We start from the raw sequence: 18911 nt of genomic DNA on the forward strand, positions 1-18911 counted from the left end.
ACAGAAATAACAACATGGGGGTAATAGGGGCACAACAATATAAATAAGGGGTATAACTACAATAGTAATGGGGTAATCACTAGTATTATAGGGACCCAACATGCCCCTCTCCTTCAAAAAAGTGTTGTCCTCAACGCTTGAGTAGTTCTGGATACTTCTGCATAAAATTCTCATCCTCCCATGTGGAATCTTCAGCGGATAAGTTCTTCCACTTGATAAGATACTCTGAAATTGATCGATTTCGTAGCTGTCGAGTTCTTGTTTCTGTGACTGCTTCCGGTTCCAATATAATTTTTCCTTCCTCGTCAAGTTCTGGCAATATTGTTTGAACTGGGAGCTTGTCGCCTATAACCTTCTTTAAACATGAAACATGGAAAACTGGGTGCAATCGAGAAGCTGCAGGAAGCTCCAATTTGTATGCCATAGTACCAATCTTTTGCAACACCTTGTACGGACCATAATACTTTGGTGATAATTTATTATCCTTCTTAGCTTGCTTTAGGGACATTTGCTTATATGGTTGTAGCCGTAGGAATACCCAATCACCTACATCAAAACTTCTTTCACTGCGATGTTGATCTGCCTGTTGTTTCATTCTATTTTGTGCCAACACGAGGTTATCCTTTAAGAGTTGGAGGACTTGTTGTTGATGTTCGATGTGATGTTCCACTGCCTGAACCTTAGAATTTTCTCTTAAATATGATGTGATGGATGGTGGTTGATACCCATAAAGTGCCATAAATGGGGTCATTTTTGTTGCTGTATGGAAGGAAGTGTTATACCACCATTCAGCCAGAGGCAACCATTTGACCCATTGTGTCTGTTTATCAGATACAAAGCAACAAAGATATCCTTCCAAACATTTGTTTACTATCTCAGTTTACCCATCAGATTGAGGATGATAAGATGAGCTATGAGCTAACTGAGTACCAAGACAAGAAAATAATTCTGTCCAAAAATTTCCAGTGAAAATGGGATCTCTGTCACTTACAATAATCTTTGGGTTTCCATGTAGCTTTTGAATTGTTTCCATAAATGCAGTAGAAACTGTACTGGCTTTAAATGGATGTGATAATGCACAAAAGTGTGCATACTTGGTAAGTCTGTCAACTACCACCATGATGACACTCTTTCCCTCAGACTTGGGTAAACCTGTGATAAAATCCATTGAAACCTCCTCCCAACGTTGGCTTGGAATGGATAAGGTTGTAATAGACCCGGTGTCTTAATTGTTTCAACTTTATTTTGTTGGCAAACCAAACATTCTGCCACAAACTTTTGAATATCTGATTTAAGGCCATCCCAAAAAAATTCCTTCTTAACCCTGTGGTAAGTTTTTAAAAATCCTGAGTGCCCTCCTAAGGGAGAAGTGTGCAATTCCATAAGAATCTTTTGTTTTAGCTGGGAATTCTTACAGAGGTATAAGCGATCTTTGTACCATAACGAATCATTTTGCCAGCTAAATGTATCAGATGTACTGGAATCTTGTTGTAGCTTTCGAATAAGTGCCCACACTTCTTCATCATTCTTCCATTCCTCCCTTGCTTCGTTTATCCAATCTGGTTGGATAATAGAAATGGCGCACAACAATGCTTCCACATCCTCATCCTTTCTTGAGAGTGCATCTGCCACCACATTTTGCTTCCCTTTTTTGTAGATGATTTCAAAGTCATAACCCAACATCTTTGTGACCCACTTTTGTTGCTCTTCAGAGGATAATCTTTGTTCTAAAAAGTATTTAAGGCTATCATGATCCGTTTTTACCTTGAAGTGTCTTCCCATTAGGTAGGGTCGCCATTTCTTAAGTGCATGGAGTATTGCCAACATTTCCTTCTCATAAATAGCTTTGCTTAAAAACTTTCCCTTGATTGGACGACTTTCAAAAGCAATGGGTCTTTCATCTTGCATTAGAACAGCACCAATTCCATTTCCTGAAGCATCACATTCCACAATAAAGGTTTTTGTGAAGTCAAGTGTAGCTAAGACCGGTGCTTGGCACATTGCCTCTTTAAGATGTTCAAAGGCCTTTGTTGCTTCTGGAGTCCATGAAAATGCATCTTTCTTCAATAATGTTGTTAGAGGTGCTGCTATTCTCCCATAATTCTTAACAAACTTGCGATAATACCCTGTCAACCCAAGAAATCCTCGCAGATGCTTTATGGATGTGGGGATTTTCCATTCCTTAATGGCTTTAATTTTGCTAGGGTCTACCTTAACTCCTTCATGAGATACAATATGACCCAAATATTCCACCTCCTGGACTCCAAAGAAACATTTGGATCTTTTTGCATATAATTGTTTCTCCTCCAATATTTGTAGCACCCTTTCAACATGTTCAACATGATCCTTCCAAGACTTGTCGTAGATTAGTATATCATCAAAAAATACTAACACAAATTTTCTAAGGAATGGTTTGAAAATTGAATTCATCAAACCTTGAAATGTTGAAGGTGCATTGGTAAGGCCAAAAGGCATGACCAAAAATTCATAATGACCCTCATGAGTTCTAAATGCCATTTTTGGAATGTCTTCAATCTTCATTCTGATTTGATGATATCCCGAACGAAGATCCAACTTGGTGAAGTAAATTGATCCATGCAATTCATCCAATAATTCATCAATGACAGGAATGGGGAACTTATCTTTAATAGTGAGCTTGTTGAGCTCCCTATAATCCAGACACATGCGCCATGATCCATCCTTCTTGTGCACCAATACTACTGGAGCAGAGAAAGAACTTTGACTTGGTTGAATTATACCAGCCTCTAGCATTTCTGCAACCATACGTTCAATTTCACTTTTTTGGGCATAGGGATATCTGTACGGCCTGATGTTTGGAGGAACACTTCCTGGAATCAGATGAATAGCATGATCATGATCACGCATAGGTGGGAGACCTTTGGGAGTCTCAAATACCTTGGAATGATTGTCCAAGACTTTTTGGAGATCTGGAGAAATAGATGATTCCGATGTGGAAACATCTAGCGAACATAATTGTGCAATTACACCTCTTTGCTCCTTTTTTAGAAGCTTTGTCATACCATTAGAGCTGATTATCTTTCCTGGTTTCCCTGCAATACCCCTTAATTCAACTTCCTTTCCTTCCGTAGAAAATTTGATGAAAAGTTCTTGAAAATTAAAAGCTATTGTACCCAAGGATTGTAGCCATTGGACTCCTAGTACAACATCAGCACCTCCCATTGGAATGGAAAGCATTGGGCTAGTCAATACATATTCTCCCATGGATAGCTTGATATTATGGCACTTTCCAGAGCAATTTATTGTTCCTCCATTTGCAATCATCACTTGACACTCTGGTGCTGGATATAGGAAGCAATTCAATTCTTTTGCTACCCTACAATGAATAAAATTGTGGGTGCTTCCTGAATCAATCAACACTATTACCTTTTTCTTCTTGATTTGTCCTTCTATCTTGATGGTTTGAGGAGTGGTAATTCCCGCCAATGCATTACAAGATATGGTCGGATTTATTTTTTCTTCATCTAGGCTTTGTTCCTGGAGTATATCCTCTTCTTTTGACCTTTCTTGCTCCTTTTCTTCTTCCTCTTCACAATCTATGTAGAATAATTTCTTCTCAGCACACTTATGACCTTTAGTGTATTTGCTATCACAATTGTAACAAAGCCCTTTTGCTCTTTTTTCTTCCAATTGTTGTGGTGTCAACCTTATAGGTTGTGGAAGACTAGGGGCAACAACACTTCCGTCTTTATAGTTGTGAGTGGTATGCTTCCTGGTTGCCATAATTTTGCTTTCCATTTTTCTTGCTAACCTGAATGCCTTCTCTAATGAATCAGGTTCCCAAAGGCGAACATCATGTTGGATATTATCCTTTAAAGACCCTATGAACACATCAATCCTATGCTCCTCTGGAATATCTTTTACCCTTATGTTCAATTTTTGGAACTCCTCAATGTGCTCCATTATTGAACCCTTTTGTTTGAGACTTATCAATTGGCTAAAAAAAGTGTTGCTTTTTGTATCCTCATAATGTGCTATCAATTCTTCCGTAAAAATTGCCCAAGTGATAAATTGTTTACGAGAGCAAAGCCATTGATACCATACAAACTGATTTGGTTCCAAATATAAAGTTGCCATACGTACCTTTTGTGTGTTTTGCACATTATTGAGATCGAAGAATTGCTCCATCTGTAATATCCATGTGGCAGGATCCTTGCCATCAAACTTCCTCATATCGATTTTTGGAATATGGTGAGTCTTTGATCCAACATTAGCGTCTATGGAATCATGATTAACATTTCTTTTGTTCTCATCATGAGTTTCCTTTAGTACCCTTTCACCCTTAGGGACCATTTCTTGTAGCAACTTATTCATATTTATCTTCAATTCGTCCATGTCTGTCTTCAATTCTATCTTCAAATCATCCATCTTAGCTTCCACGTAAATCATCTTAGCTTCTACGCCTTTCTTTAAACAATCCATCCTAGCTTCTACACCTTTCTTTAAACCATCCATCTTAGATTCTGTTCATTTTTATGCAAGGGACAGTTGTTGCACTTGATCTTGTAATTTTGATATATCATGTTGCATTTCTTCCTCTTCTTCATGAGTCATGCTAGAGATTTCAGGTTCCTTACTAGGTGTTTGCATTTTCTTTCCTCGAGGCATCAGTTACCGATAATAATGCTCTACTATGCCCTTTGAATTCCTTCAAAATAAATTTTCAAACCAAGCTTAAGCAAAAATTTAAGAAAATCTACACACCTTTTTTCACTTTGTAGGAGCTCGATATTGCCTCTGATGTATCTCTGTAATTTTGGATCATCTAGTTCTGAAATTGAGACTTGTAGTAGCCTTCTGCGTCCTCTTTCCAATGCCACAAGTCTGACCCAAATTGGATTCTCCAATGAAGAGTTATGTGAAATCTCCCACAGTGACTTGCTTTTAGACTAGTTGAGTAGAGCGAACTTGTACGACGTGCCACGAGTCACTATTTCAACCTTTGGATCTGAAACACGCATACAAGAAACTACAGTCCATCCTCTTTCTGTACCTTCTTACGAAATTTCAATCCGATCCCCAGAGAGAAAGTTATGATGATTTTCCCCAGGTCACCTGTTTTGAATGTAATTCAGGAGTCTGCAAAAAGACCAAATTCCTCAGATCATATCTCCGCAAATATCGCGCGAAAAGATCTGAAATTCGGACCCAAGGTTCAGCGCGATTTCTTCTCAAATGGGTTTTTTTGCGACTTCTGAAACCTCATAGAAAAAAAGTTATAGCGAAAATTTCATGATGACCTGTTTGGAGCAGCGAAACCCTAGAATCCAAAGCTCTGATACCAAATGTTATGAAACCAGCTCAAGAAAAGATAGAAAAGATAGATCAACACCTTAGAATTCAGCCTCTTCGAGGGGGCAACCTCCTTTACATCACATAAATGAAAAATTCTTGGATGATACAAATGACAAAACCTCCTTTCTATATATAGGAGTCTAAGGAGTCACAATATAATCCAGCCGACCTAACAATAATAATATAAAGCCACAAAAATAACAATAGAGGGATTCTATGGGGCACAGAAATAACAACATGGGTGTAATAGGGGCACAACAATATAAATAAGGGGTATAACTACAATAGTAATGGGGTAATCACTAGTATTATAGGGACCCAACACATGCAAATTATAATTATGCAAAAAATAGAGAATATTGAAATAAAATCTCACAAACCATGAATGACATAAGATATACCACGGGAAACCCTTTCGAGAGAAAACTAGCTAGAAGGTGAGGTCGCTCTACTCTCTTTCTCTAAATAGAAAATGGTTATGAGTAAAAAGAAGTAAGGCCTATGGACAATGGGCTACTACAGTGCAAAAATCCTCTCTGTGTTCTCTATGCCTATCCATCTCAACTACTTTGCTCATTTATGGAACAAAATGCACTATAAAAGAATAACACTCATTTTCCTCCTAGTGGCTAAGTTATAACACAACTTGATAGCCTACTAGTGGTTAGGTTTGACTCATTCAACCCTTAAGTAGAGTAACAATATTGACTCTTATAGATTCTTCTTCATTAGGATCATGTGTAATCGGCCAGCCACAACTCGTTACAATAGTGTCATTGGTTAGTTATGTGCATCCCGCACCAATCCTCTCATTCACAATGTATAACCAGAGCCATGGGCATGAATTTTCCATTTGCAACCAGTGAAATTCTTGAGCCTTCTAGAGTTGTTCATTTCCAAAGATATCAACTTGGTTGATTTGTTTATGAGTTAGCTAGGGAAAAATATTATATAAGTTTCCTAACTCCTCTTACCCATAGGTTTCCAAATACATTCTCCCAGGGAGGGAAAAAGGAGTATATAAACTAAAACATTTCCTTTGTGTTGTGCTAGTCCTCACCCTATCAGACCTGCATCAACAATTTGAGATTGAGATAGATGCCTCTAACTATGTTATTGGTGTAGTACTAATTCAACAAGGACATATAGTGGACTATCATAGTGAAACACTCTTTGATATTGTTTCAAGATACCCCACCAATGATAAGAAGATGTATTCCATCGCACATGCCTACTAGTAAACGAAACATTATATTCTAGGTAAGGAGAGGATCATCCACATGGATCATAGGCATCTTCAATTTATGTAGACACAAGGGAAGTTACAAAATGGTTTCCATCATAAATGGTCCACATACCTACAACAATTCCATTTGAACATCAAATAAAAGAAGGTTATCACCAATCATGTCACAAATTTCCTCAGTCGGCCCCCGGTTGTGGCAATGACCATAGTTCTCAACTCTTGTGGGCATGAGACCTCTATATGGCCACAACTATACAACAATGACTCATAAGTCATTGCCACATACCATACATTGATGATAGGTAAGCAAGTTTCAGACTTCCATCTCGAGGATGCATTGTTTTGCTACCTGGGACACCTTAGTTTTCCTTAAAGCGAGTGTTCCAAGCTAACCTTGGAGGCACATTACAATCAAGTAGCAGGGCACTTCAGTGTGGAGAAGATAGTGGAAGTATTGCAAAAGTATTTTTATTGGATGGAAGTTTGATAGGATGTTGGAAAGTGTATCGAGTCTTGCATCATCTAGGTTATTTCCAAACCAACCATTAAGTAGCAAGGCCTGCACACCTCTCTTCCTACTCCTAACTGACCTTGGAAATCCATCTCGTTGGACTATATGTCCGACCTTCCTTCTTCAAAGCATGGTAATGACTATGTGTTTTTGGTCATTAACGTATTTCTAATATGGCCACTTTGGTTGCTTGCAAGAAGAGTATCACAACCAAGCTCTTCTTCAAATGATTGTGGATACATTTTGGGATCTCAAAAATCATCAAATACAATTAAGATAATATATTCTTAAGCACATTCTAGTCGAGCCTTTGGTCATTTTTGGACACTAATCTCACCAAATCAACTGCCTTCCACCCCCAGACCAATGGATAAACAGAGGTCATCAACAGAATGAACATGCACATGTTATGCATGTACAACTCCAAGCATCCATGAACATGGGATGAGAGTCTCCCATATGTTTATAATATCTACAACATAGCTCTCCCTAGCTCAACTAGCCATAACCCCTTTCAAATTGGCATGGGATTTCGACCATTGAGTCCCATTAATGTTGCACTGCCCTTTGCAACTACATAGGAAATATATGCACATGTTCAATCTAAAGTTGAAAAACCTACCAAGTTTATTGAACAAGTTCAACACCTCTGCTACTATTTCCATGATATCTTACAAAAATCCAATAATAAGTACAAACAACACCATGATTAGCATTGGGTTCCACACATGTTTTAAATGTGAGACAAGTTTTGGTTGCATTTGCATAAGTAATGCCTTCCAAGAGCCCATAAAAAGCTTCGACCACTTTTATATGGACCTTACACCATCACCATGGTTGTGGGTGACAACTATTTTGTTCTAGGTATCCCCCGTTTCATGGCCTACACCCAATGTTCAATGTGGATTGCCTTCGACGATACTTTCCACCATTGTTGGACACATTAAAAATCACAAAGATGTTGACACCGACATATCTTAACCTCGATTGTATTGAACAAGGCATAATTGATCTGATAATGGACACAAATACTAAGAGCACACACCAATAGAGGATCCAGTTGTGTCAGGTTGTCAAAGCAAATCAACTCCTGCACCAAGGAAAGTGGCTCACTAAGGGTGAACTTTAGAAAAAGTTTCCTCATCTCATGGGGGAGCTCAACACAATGGAGATCATTTCTTCCTTGGGGGCGGCATCTGATCTAAGTGGATATCGATGGCCACCCACCTATTCCACTAGCCCACAACATGATTTTTCTATTTTGGTAGTTTTCTATTTTTGACAATTTTTAGGTCTTGGACTTTTAGAGTTGTTTTGAGGCCCTAAACAACATTTTTTTAGGGAAATAGAAAAACAAAAGTCTTTGACTAACAACAACAACAAAAAACAAAATTTGTACTTCTTGTATAGACCTTTCCAACGAGCTATCATGCATATCAAAGGAAGATTATATGCTAAAGTTACAACCCCAAGAAGTTGATGTTTCAACTTACCCCATTGGGATCCAAAATCCTTTGGTGCTTCATCTAATAGGGTTACATTTTTGGATGTTTAGGGTTCCTAATTACTTCTTATGATAAAAATGCCTTTGTGCCTCATTTTAACACAACTTGGAAAAGGCGCATAATCATCACATCTCTTCTCAGAGATAAGCGACCACCATTCAAGCTAGTTTCTTTTCATTTTGCATGTATAAAGTTTCAACATTTTCCATTTATTAATAGAAGTCAAGTTCCATTGTATCTCTATGTTTTGGTTATAAATCCATATGTCATTCCATTCTCTTCATAATTTTTTATCACTAAATTTTGTTGTGTACCCTTATACACTCTGCCCCTAGTTCTGCCTAAAGTAGTGCCACTAAATCCACTGGTCCTCTACATACCTCATAGGATAAAATTGTGACTTTATGGGGGCTTTTAAGTCCTTCCACTTAGTTACTCGAGGATCTCCCTCCAACCCCCAAAGTCTTCATGTGACTTTCCCACCAGGTCAGGGCATGACCCTCTGATTTCAATTGTGGAAATGGAATCTTCTATTCTTCCTCTTTATGATGAACATTGAAATAAAATTCTAATTGCTACAACTAGTGATTTAGCTTTAGAGCATCAATCTCACCTTTATACGGCTTGATATAAACCTTCTCTTCCATTTTGAACAGGGACTATGAATGGTTCATGGCACTCAAACTGTGTTTATCCTTTTCGGCTCGTGCTCTATTTCTTCTTAATCTCCTCGTATCCCCTTTAATCATACCTCTGCGTTAGAGCCCCAATATTCTTTGAATAACCCAAGCTTATTAGTTAGGGATACCATGAGGAGATTCACGTTGAAGTTTATATTTGCAACTTGAGCTTCTAGCCACAAAAACATATTCTTTGCAAGACTATGAGAGTTATTCACATATTCATCGGCCAAGACTGGGGTTTTGTGACTTTTGACTTATATGGTATAGATCCCCTGTAAATATCAACAAGATACCCAAAGAAACCTACTTTGATACCAATATGATCTATAAAAGGTTGTGGATATTCCATTAGAGAATTTGTCACAACATATCTAATAAAATTATACCTTAAAATATGAAATCTACAGTATGAGGGTTTATTTCTCTTTAGATTTTTGGATTTGTAAATTACTATTTATTACATATGCATGCAAATTATAATTATGCAAAAAATAGAGAATATTGAAATAAAATCTCACAAACCATGAATGACATAAGATATACCACGTGAAACCCTTTCGAGAGAAAACCTAGCTGGAAGGTGAGGTCGCTCTACTCTCTTTCTCTAAAAAGAAAATGGTTATGAGTAAAAAGAAGTAAGGCCTATAGATGATGGGCTACTACATTGCAAAAATCCTCTCTGATTGCTCTATGCCTATCCATCTCAGCGACTTTGCTCATCTATGGAACAAAATTCACTCTAAAAGAATGGCACTCCTTTTCCTCCTAGTGGCTCGGTTATACCACAACTTGATAGCCTACTAGTGGTTAGGTTTGACTCGTTCAACCCTTAAGTAGAGTAACAATATTGACTCTTCTAGAGTCTTCTTCATTAGGATCATGTGTAATCGACCAGTCACCGCCACCCAGCCGTCCGTGGGGGCGCAGCCGGGCAACGACCCATATTTTATTTTCTTTTTTAATAAAAAATATAAAAAAAATTAATATGTTAAATGTATTTAAAAAAAAAATGTTTTTTCCAATTATATATATATATATATATATATAATATATTTTTTTTAAATATTTTAAATGTAATTTTTTTAAATCTTTTAAATTTTAAAATATTTTAAATGTTTGTATTTTTTAAATGAAAATTATTTTTAGTTTTTCTATTTTATTTAAATGTTATTTATTTATTAGAAATGTACCTTTTAAATTTGTAAATGTTTTTTTTGTTAAATCGATTATATATATATATATATATATATATATATGAAATTTAAATTGGTTTTAGTAAATATATGCTTTTTTTTAAATGGTTTTATTTAAATCCAAAATATATATATTTTTTAAAATTTAAAATGTTTTTCGATTTTTTATTATCTTTTTTTTCCAGTGGAAAAATCGGTAACTTTTTATTTAAAAAATGAAAAGTTACACTAGCAGATGCTTGAAGCATTTCCATAAGACACCCATTGGGGTCGAGTGCTATCACACCCCACGCAACGTTACAAAGCTAACGTGCAGATGAAGAAAAAGAAAGGGAAAAAAGAGAAAAAAGGGGGAGGCAAGAAAAATTGAGTTCTGTAGTGAGTAAAAACTCACACTTCAAGTTTTTCTTCCCTTTTTCTTTTCAACCTTGCGCCACTCTCCTTGGGTGGGCTCGATCGAAGCTATGACCAGCTGTGTTTCTGCTTTCTGAGATCCTGCTTCCTTGTCTGAATCCGAAGTATCTGAGTGGTGATGTTGTTTGATCCCTCCCATGCTCTAATCCTCGTTTGCCTTCTCTGCCTGATTTGGGTGAAGCTGTGAAGCCTTGTTGTCTGATGTAGTTTCCTTCTGTGTCTCCATTTCTTGGGGTACCTCAGCTTTCTCTGCGGGGGTATCTTCCTCTTCTGCTTCTGATTCTTCGTCTTCTGAGTTAGGGGGAGAAAATTGCCATCCTTTCCTCTGCTTCCCTTTCTTCTTTCTTTTACTGTTTGCTTTCTTGGCTTCTGGACATGTGCTTTGCAGGTGTCCTGTTTGCCTGCATAACCTGCATCTGAAAGCTGTATTTTCGTAGTCTAGTGCTTGCAGCCAATTTTGTTGTTTGTAGATCAGCCTTATGTTGTCGGGTAGCCCTTTACTTAGATCTACTTCCACACATATGCGTGCAAAAGTGAAGACCCTTTCATCAATCCTTTCCAGATCTATTTTGATGTATTTCCATATGTTGTTCCCAATTCCTTCCAAAACACGTTCACTCCAAAAGTGAAGGGGAAGGTTGTATAGACGGACCCAGACCGGCACTTTGGATACAGTCATTTTGTTTGGATCGAAATCTGGAAACCATGGAGTCATGAACAACCCCGACGTTCCCTAGAACATAGGTCCAGCACTGATGATTGTATCTCTGACTTCCCTGGATGCAAATCTAACTATGAAAAACCCCTTGGAGCATAAATGTATATCACATTCCATGGTCCAACTGTTGAAAATCCAGTGAAATAGATCCGATGGTTTTGGCCAAAAACTGTTGAAGCGACAGATTAGGGCCTGCGTTTCATAAGATTTAACGAAATCATCAAGCCCTGTAGAATCCAAATTAAGGGCTGGAGTTTGCCCTAGCTGATCTACTATGTATTGCCTGGGTATATATCCACCTTGATCTGGAGAGGACCCTGAATCTCTGTTACCTTGTAGAATGTTTTTGTAGGAGAACCCTCCCTTGGGTTGATGCTGGGATGCTGTCTTTTTCCCCTTGTCTCCTCCTGAGAAGCTTGGTTGTCCCTGAGGTAGAGCCCCTCCTCTCAGCCTGAGGTTTAAAACAATGGTTTTTTCTGGACTAATCTCGTAGCTTTCCAAAGTTCTACTGTCCTGGAGAGACCACCTACCACTGACCAAATGTTGGATTTAAACAGGATATCCGGTCAATGCCCAAATTTGTTGTTTCAACTGCATGATAGTGCTTCCTGCATGTACCCATACTATCCAGGATTTCAGGGGTTTTAATAAAAATCTGAAAACAAGTTGTTGTTACCTGAAGTCTGGGTTTTGGTTGAGTTCTTGATCTGCCTAGGCCGATGTCACTGTTGATTGCCATGTGCTCTGGCTGTAGGTAGTTTTCCAGATCTAACCTCTTATTGGGTCGATCTTCCATTTGCATGTCAAGATCTGCATCTCCTCTGCTCGATCGATACAAATTGCCACCGATCTGCTGCCTAGGTTCTGGGTGTTCTCGGATATTGGTCAGATCAGAAGGATCCGGCCCAGATCTGCAGTATTTGTGCCAATCCATTGTAAGAGGGAGAAGATCTGCAACATGCAGTCCCCCTTCTTTGAATGCAGCAACCGAATCATTATGAAAAACTGCAATCCCCCACCCTGCCGCGTCCCAGGTTGGGTATTCTTGAATCTTGATCAGATCGGATAGATCCAGCCCGGATCTACAGAGTTTGGGCCAATCTCTTGTGCGATGGAGCAGATCTGCAACATGCAGTCCCCCATCTTTGAATGCAGGAGGCGGGAGTAGAGGGGCAGTATTGTCGTGAGCGTAAACCTGATGAACAGCTCCGGACTTCTTCGGCTCGCAGCGCCTTGGATCAGCCACCAGCAGAGTCCTGTCATGCCTGACGAGAATATCCTTTATCTCCTTCTTCGACTGCTCGTCCACGTACTTCTGGTAAAAGGCAACCAGTGCTTTCGCAATGCTTTGCCTGATCGCATAGATCTGCGAAGTGTGTCCTCCTACTTTCACTCTGATTCTCATATCCACTCCAGCGAAGCGATGGCGTCCCAATAGAAGAATGGGCTCGACTACCTTGGAACGGAGAATCTCATGTTCAATCGACTCAATGGGGCAGCCATTGATCTTGATCAAACCTCGGCCCTGCTTGTAGTAAGTCACGACTACGGCCGTCTTCTTCCCATCAAAGCACTGAACGGAATCCGCCATTGTCGTCTCCCCCATTCACAATCAAAATCAGAGATATATGATTTTTTATTATCTATATATATATTATTTTTATTTTTTTTAATTCGAGTGTATTTTAGTTTTCTTAGTTTTTTATTTTTTTAATCTTAATTTTAATATTAATATATTTAAAATATATATATATATATATATATATATATATATATATATATATATATATATATATTTGTCTCTTTTATATATATTTTTATATTTGTTTTTTTTTGTCAAAAAAATTGACATAAAAAATTTGAAAGTATAAAAAAATGTAACATTTAAAAAAAATATCCACACTTAATACATTAAAAGATTTGAAGTATCAAAAATAAGCCCTCTAAAAAAGGTTGATGTTGCTCAACATGTTTCAAAATAAACATGAAAATCACTAACATTTAAAAAAAAATATTTATATTTATATTTGATAAAGAGGAAAATTTAAAGTGTCAAAAATATGCTTTGAAAAAAAAATGTATTCTGTATCGCCACTTTTCAAAATCGGGTCACTTTTTTGCTACCTCTACGAAATAGGTAATTGTATCAGTTCCCATTTCAAAGTTTACATTGTTGGTCATCACCATCGCCATGTTTGAGGCCATGGACGTGGCTACTCGCCGTCGACACTCTTTTCGCAGTTACGATGTTCATGGCACTTATGGCCTAAGGTTAAGGGCTACCTTTGTTTTCCATCTTGCATGACTCATGCTCCTCCTATTTATCACCACATGTTTTGTGCAGCTAAGTATAGCCCTGGGCACACTCTCTTTGTCTCCGGCAAATGAAGTGTTTCATGACTCCTACTCCTCCTATTTATCACCACATGTTTTTTCCAAGTAAGTATAGCCTTGGGCACACTCTCTTTGTCTCAAGTAAATGAATTATGTAAACACTTGTAGGCTCAATTTTATAATTTTGCATGTCAATAGTTGCTCGGTAAATATAACGTATGCTGGGAACTCCATTATATTTGATAATTTGGTCAAGGGAGGTTTCCACAACCTCGAGATCATCTTCTTGTCATATTGGTCTGGTTTCCTTAGGGTAGACCAATAAAAACTCTCATGTAACATCTCTTTGAATTAATGAAAATCGACCCTTCAAACCGTGTGTGCATATATATCTATATATAACAAGAAAAAAACATTGTAATATGGACAATGTGGTTCAAAAATTTTAAGTTTACTCTGTGTAGTTTAACAATCCACATGCTCAAAGGGATTTTCAAGACATTTAATCAATTTATATATTCAAAAATAAAAAATTGCACATTTTGTATGTGTGTATAGATGTATCTTAACCATAATTCAATCAAATAACTAGAGAGATCTCTGACACACATATATAAACCACAAATCTATCACATAATTAGATGGATCATTTTTTTAGAAATGCAATTTTTTATTTAAGTTTTACACATAAAAAGAAATTTACACTTTAAAAAATTTAATCCCTCTCAAAACTTATTATTTATGTATCATATGTTAAATAATACGAAAATAAGCTAGTCAAGCTCTGTAGTGCTCAGGATCTCATAATTTGCAACGATCTAAAGAAGTGGCCCAATTCCAGCAAGATGACATGCATCCATGGACTTGGTAGCAACGTGGTAGACTACGTTATTTCCGATCTCCCATTATACAACAAAATAATAAATTTTGACATCTTAAACGACCATGAACCTGACTCTGTTCATAGGCCTTTACTTATAACTCCCAATTTTGTCATGCTTAGAGTTCCCACAAAAAATAATACTTACAGCCAAAAGAACTTAATATTTGATAGAAATAAAAATGATCTCTTTCTAAATGAATTAAAAAGTAATTTGCTTCCTTTAATAGTATAGACAACATAGAAGACCTCTATCATAATTTTATTACAACCCTCTCATATTCTATTAACAAGTTCTCAATTGAAGTTTCAAATAATAAAAGAAATAGCAAAACCAATCCATGGTATGACAAAGATTGTAAAAGTGCGAGGAGAGCAATTAAGGAAGTTATTGATGAATCTCCTAAAATGGACAAGATAAAAATATACAAAGCCCTAACTAAAAGGAAAAAGAGGCAGTACATTTGTGAAAGGCAGGAAAATCTCTTACGCCTCTCTAAGGTAGCTCCTAAGAAATTTTGGATACAGATTCTGACTAGGAAGACTAAAGATAATAATAAAATTGTTCTTCATGATTGGAATTCCTATCTTAAAAAGCTTTATGAATCTCCAAATTTCATGGATAATTTGGAAACCCTGCTCACAATGTAAGAAGTTTTCTCTTTAGAAGACATTAAGTTTGGGGTTAATCGCCTCGCTAGTGGGAAAGCTAAGGACATTGAAGGTTACCAAGCAGAATTCTTAAAAATTGGAGGTCCTGTCCTCATCCCCCACTTCCACAAGCTTTTCAATCAAGCAGTCAAGCAAGGGTTCCCTAAACCTTGGACTGAGAACCTCATTATCCCTATTTTTAAAAGTGAGGATACAAATAACCCCTCTAATTATCGGACAATTATGATCAGCCCTCTCTTAGCCAAGTTATATGGTAATATTTTGGAAAAGAAGTTAAGCAAATGGCTTGAAAGTGAAGGAAAGCGGGCTAAAGGCCAAGCAGGTTTCAGAAGGCATCACTTAACAACTGACCACCTTGTTACGCTTAGGATCACTGTGGAGGAATGTTGTAATGATAAATCCAATTTATTTTGTTGCTTTGTGGACTTTAGAAAGGCTTTCGATACAGTTCCTAGATACAAAATTTGGAATAGATTAGAAGAGCTAAAGGTTCCTCTCGAGTTGAGAGCTGCCGCTATAGGTTATACAAGAATGTAATTGCCAAGCTAAAGAGAAATGAGGGGTGGTCAAAAGATATTAAGTGTAACATCGGAGTTAAACAAGGTTTCCCCCTCTCCCCTACCCTATTTAGCATTTACATCAATAAGCTCGAAGGCTATTTAGAGGAAGCAGGATGTGATGGCACGATCTTAGCTGGGATAGTCGTCATCCTACTTCTCTATGCTGACGATATTGTTCTTTTCACAAGGTGCCCATCTGATCTTGATAAGCAACTCAGGCTTCTTAAGGATTTTCGCTCTACCATGGGTATGACAGTTAACACTGACAAAACAAAAGTTATGATTATCAAATCCAAGAAGGACACTTACGCTAATTTTATGTATGACAATAATAACTTGGAGGAAGTGTATTCTTACAAGTACCTAGAAATTGATATTCATCACAAGCTCAACTGGAACCATAGCATTGAGAAAAGGATTAATGGGGGGTGGAAAGCTTATTTTGGTCTTGAAAATAATTGTAAAACAGCAAACCTCATAATGTGGGATAAAAAGAAGTTCCTCTTTGAAACTTTAGTCACTCCTGTTATCTTATATGATTGTGAAGTTTGGGGCTGCAGCATCTCTAGATAATCATGGAGAAAGATTGAGCAAATCCTAAGGTGTTTTATAACTTATAACCTGAAAATTAAAAGTAATACACCATATCCTATTCTCCTTATAGAAGCAGGTCTTTCCCCTATTGAGAGCCTAGTTATGATTAGGTTTCTGTTGTACAAGCACAAACTTAATAACATAGACGATCATAGACTTCCTAAACTAGCTTTAAATTCCAGCCAAAACCACCTAAGGCTCAATCGGGGGTGGCATAAAGACACAAGGGCCTGGTTAAACTATTGGGAGATCAACGAGAATGATGCATTGCAAAACATAAATAACATTAAAGATATTGTTACTTCTAAGTTCAAAGAAAAAATGTGGTGTGAGAAAGATTTAGCGGCTAAAAGAAAATTAAGTTATTATAAGAAGGTCATCAACCCCACCCTAGAAGATCAAAATTATCTCTCTATTTTAACTAGCTCAAAGAAGAAAATTAGTATAGCAAATATTAGAACAAATTCTCATGAGCTCCATAGTGAAACAGGTCGTTGGGCAGTTCCTAAAATGCCATGGATGTAAAGGATCTGCCATATATGTGAGAATAGGTACATCGACGATGAAAACCACTTCCTCTTAGAGTGCCCCGCGTACAACCACATTAGATCTCAGTTTCACAATCTTTGTTACAATACTAACCTTCCTAGCCTTTTACAATGTCAAAATTATAGTGAGATCGGGAGGCTTCTCTCCAAGCTTTTTGAGCATAGGAATAAAATCTTAAATCAAAATAAATAATTTGTTTCTTTAGGTCCGATAGACCAATGTTTAGTCTCAGCGGACGTTAACCACCACCACCATCATCAATTTAATTCTTTTATATATTTAGTAAATGCAAATTTAAAATGTATTTAAATTAATTTAATTTATATATAAATAATTAAAAATTATATATTAAATAATTTGATGTCATATGTTAAATTTATCAAATTTAAAATGTATTAAAGATAATATAAATTATATATAAATGATTAAAAAATTATATATTAAAATATTTCTTCCATCTCATATATTAAATAATTTAAGTAAATTCAAATTTAAAATGTATTTAAATTAATAAATAATTTAATTTTGTAAATTCAAATTTAAAATGTCTTTTAATTAATTAATTTATATAAATGGCGAAAGGATTATATATTAAATAATTTGATTCTTTCATGTATTCCATAAATTCACATTTAAAATATATTTAAATTTAATTTATTAAATATATCATATTTGTGTAAATATATGTAATTATTTATTTCTTATTTAAATTTTCAATATAATGTTAAGTTATATTAGATAGTGGAAGCTTTCCTTCCCATTAGATTGTAAATACATTTTTAGTAAAACAATTACATTATATGAGAGAGGGAGGAGTTAATGCTTTAATTTTAATAATAGATTTATTTTATTGGTTTGCACTTAAATTAAAGATTTATATTTATTATTATTATTTTTTTTGGAAAATAGAATATATGTTATAGGTTTAAATTTATAGGGGAGTATATTAAAGAGAATTAAAAATATTGATTGTCACTATTACATTAGATATAGTTATTTCATAAATGTCACAAATGAGTTAATTACAATACATTTTAATAATTTCTAATACTTAAATAGTTTTCATAAAAGAATATTTTATTTAGAGTTTCATACATTAATTTAGTGTCTCATATATTAATTTGATATTTGATTCCATTGTAATCTTAAAATTTATATCATCATCATCATTATAATTGTAACACCATCCTCCCACATCTATCTAAGCAACCGGCCAACTAGGGAAAACATGTGATGAGAGACCACTATGATATGGTTCGACCTCCTAAGTCACATTAAGAAAGTGGAACTGACAGAAACACACCATACAAACATCCAACATCATCAATAGAACCCTCAGAGGACCAGTTAGCCGCTCAAACAACCTGTCCCTGGGTCCCACTATTGTTTTAGGTCTCTTGGGCCATAGTCACTCTCATGCTATGGGCAAGGGAGTGACCAACAACCTAAAGTTGCTCTCATAGGCCTGTCTGCCAATAACTATGGACCAGAATTGTCAGTATTGTGCCAGCAACTCCATGATATGAGCCACTTTTCAGGCCGAGAGCCCAGATCACTGCCCATAACTAAATCATCTCTTCAGATAAATAAAGTAACATGGAAATGAAAGCACTAAAGCAAATACTTGTTCAAGACCTTGATTGTATCCCTACTAGCCATGACATGCATTTCATCAAACATATCGTGAACATGTAATCTACAGGTGTAAACAACATAAT

General features: G+C 36.4%; 1 protein-coding gene across 1 annotated transcript in view; it reads right to left on the bottom strand.

The window, feature by feature from the left end:
* LOC149259068 (small ribosomal subunit protein uS9-like) overlaps positions 1-13195 on the bottom strand; it is a 38015-nt gene extending 24820 nt beyond the window's left edge. Inside the window, exons 1-2 of the mRNA XM_089451213.1 lie at positions 12827-13195; positions 8464-8501 (exon numbers count right to left, since the gene is read on the bottom strand). Coding sequence (XP_089307339.1) covers positions 8464-8501; positions 12827-13195 — 407 coding nt within the window. The remainder of the gene's footprint in view (positions 1-8463; positions 8502-12826) is intronic.
* Positions 13196-18911: the final 5716 nt, after the last annotated feature.

Source organism: Pinus tabuliformis, chromosome 6, assembly GCF_031772625.1.
Source record: "Pinus tabuliformis cultivar Carrire ecotype Pingquan chromosome 6, CPIR1, whole genome shotgun sequence".
NCBI classification, from domain to species: Eukaryota; Viridiplantae; Streptophyta; class Pinopsida; order Pinales; family Pinaceae; genus Pinus; species Pinus tabuliformis.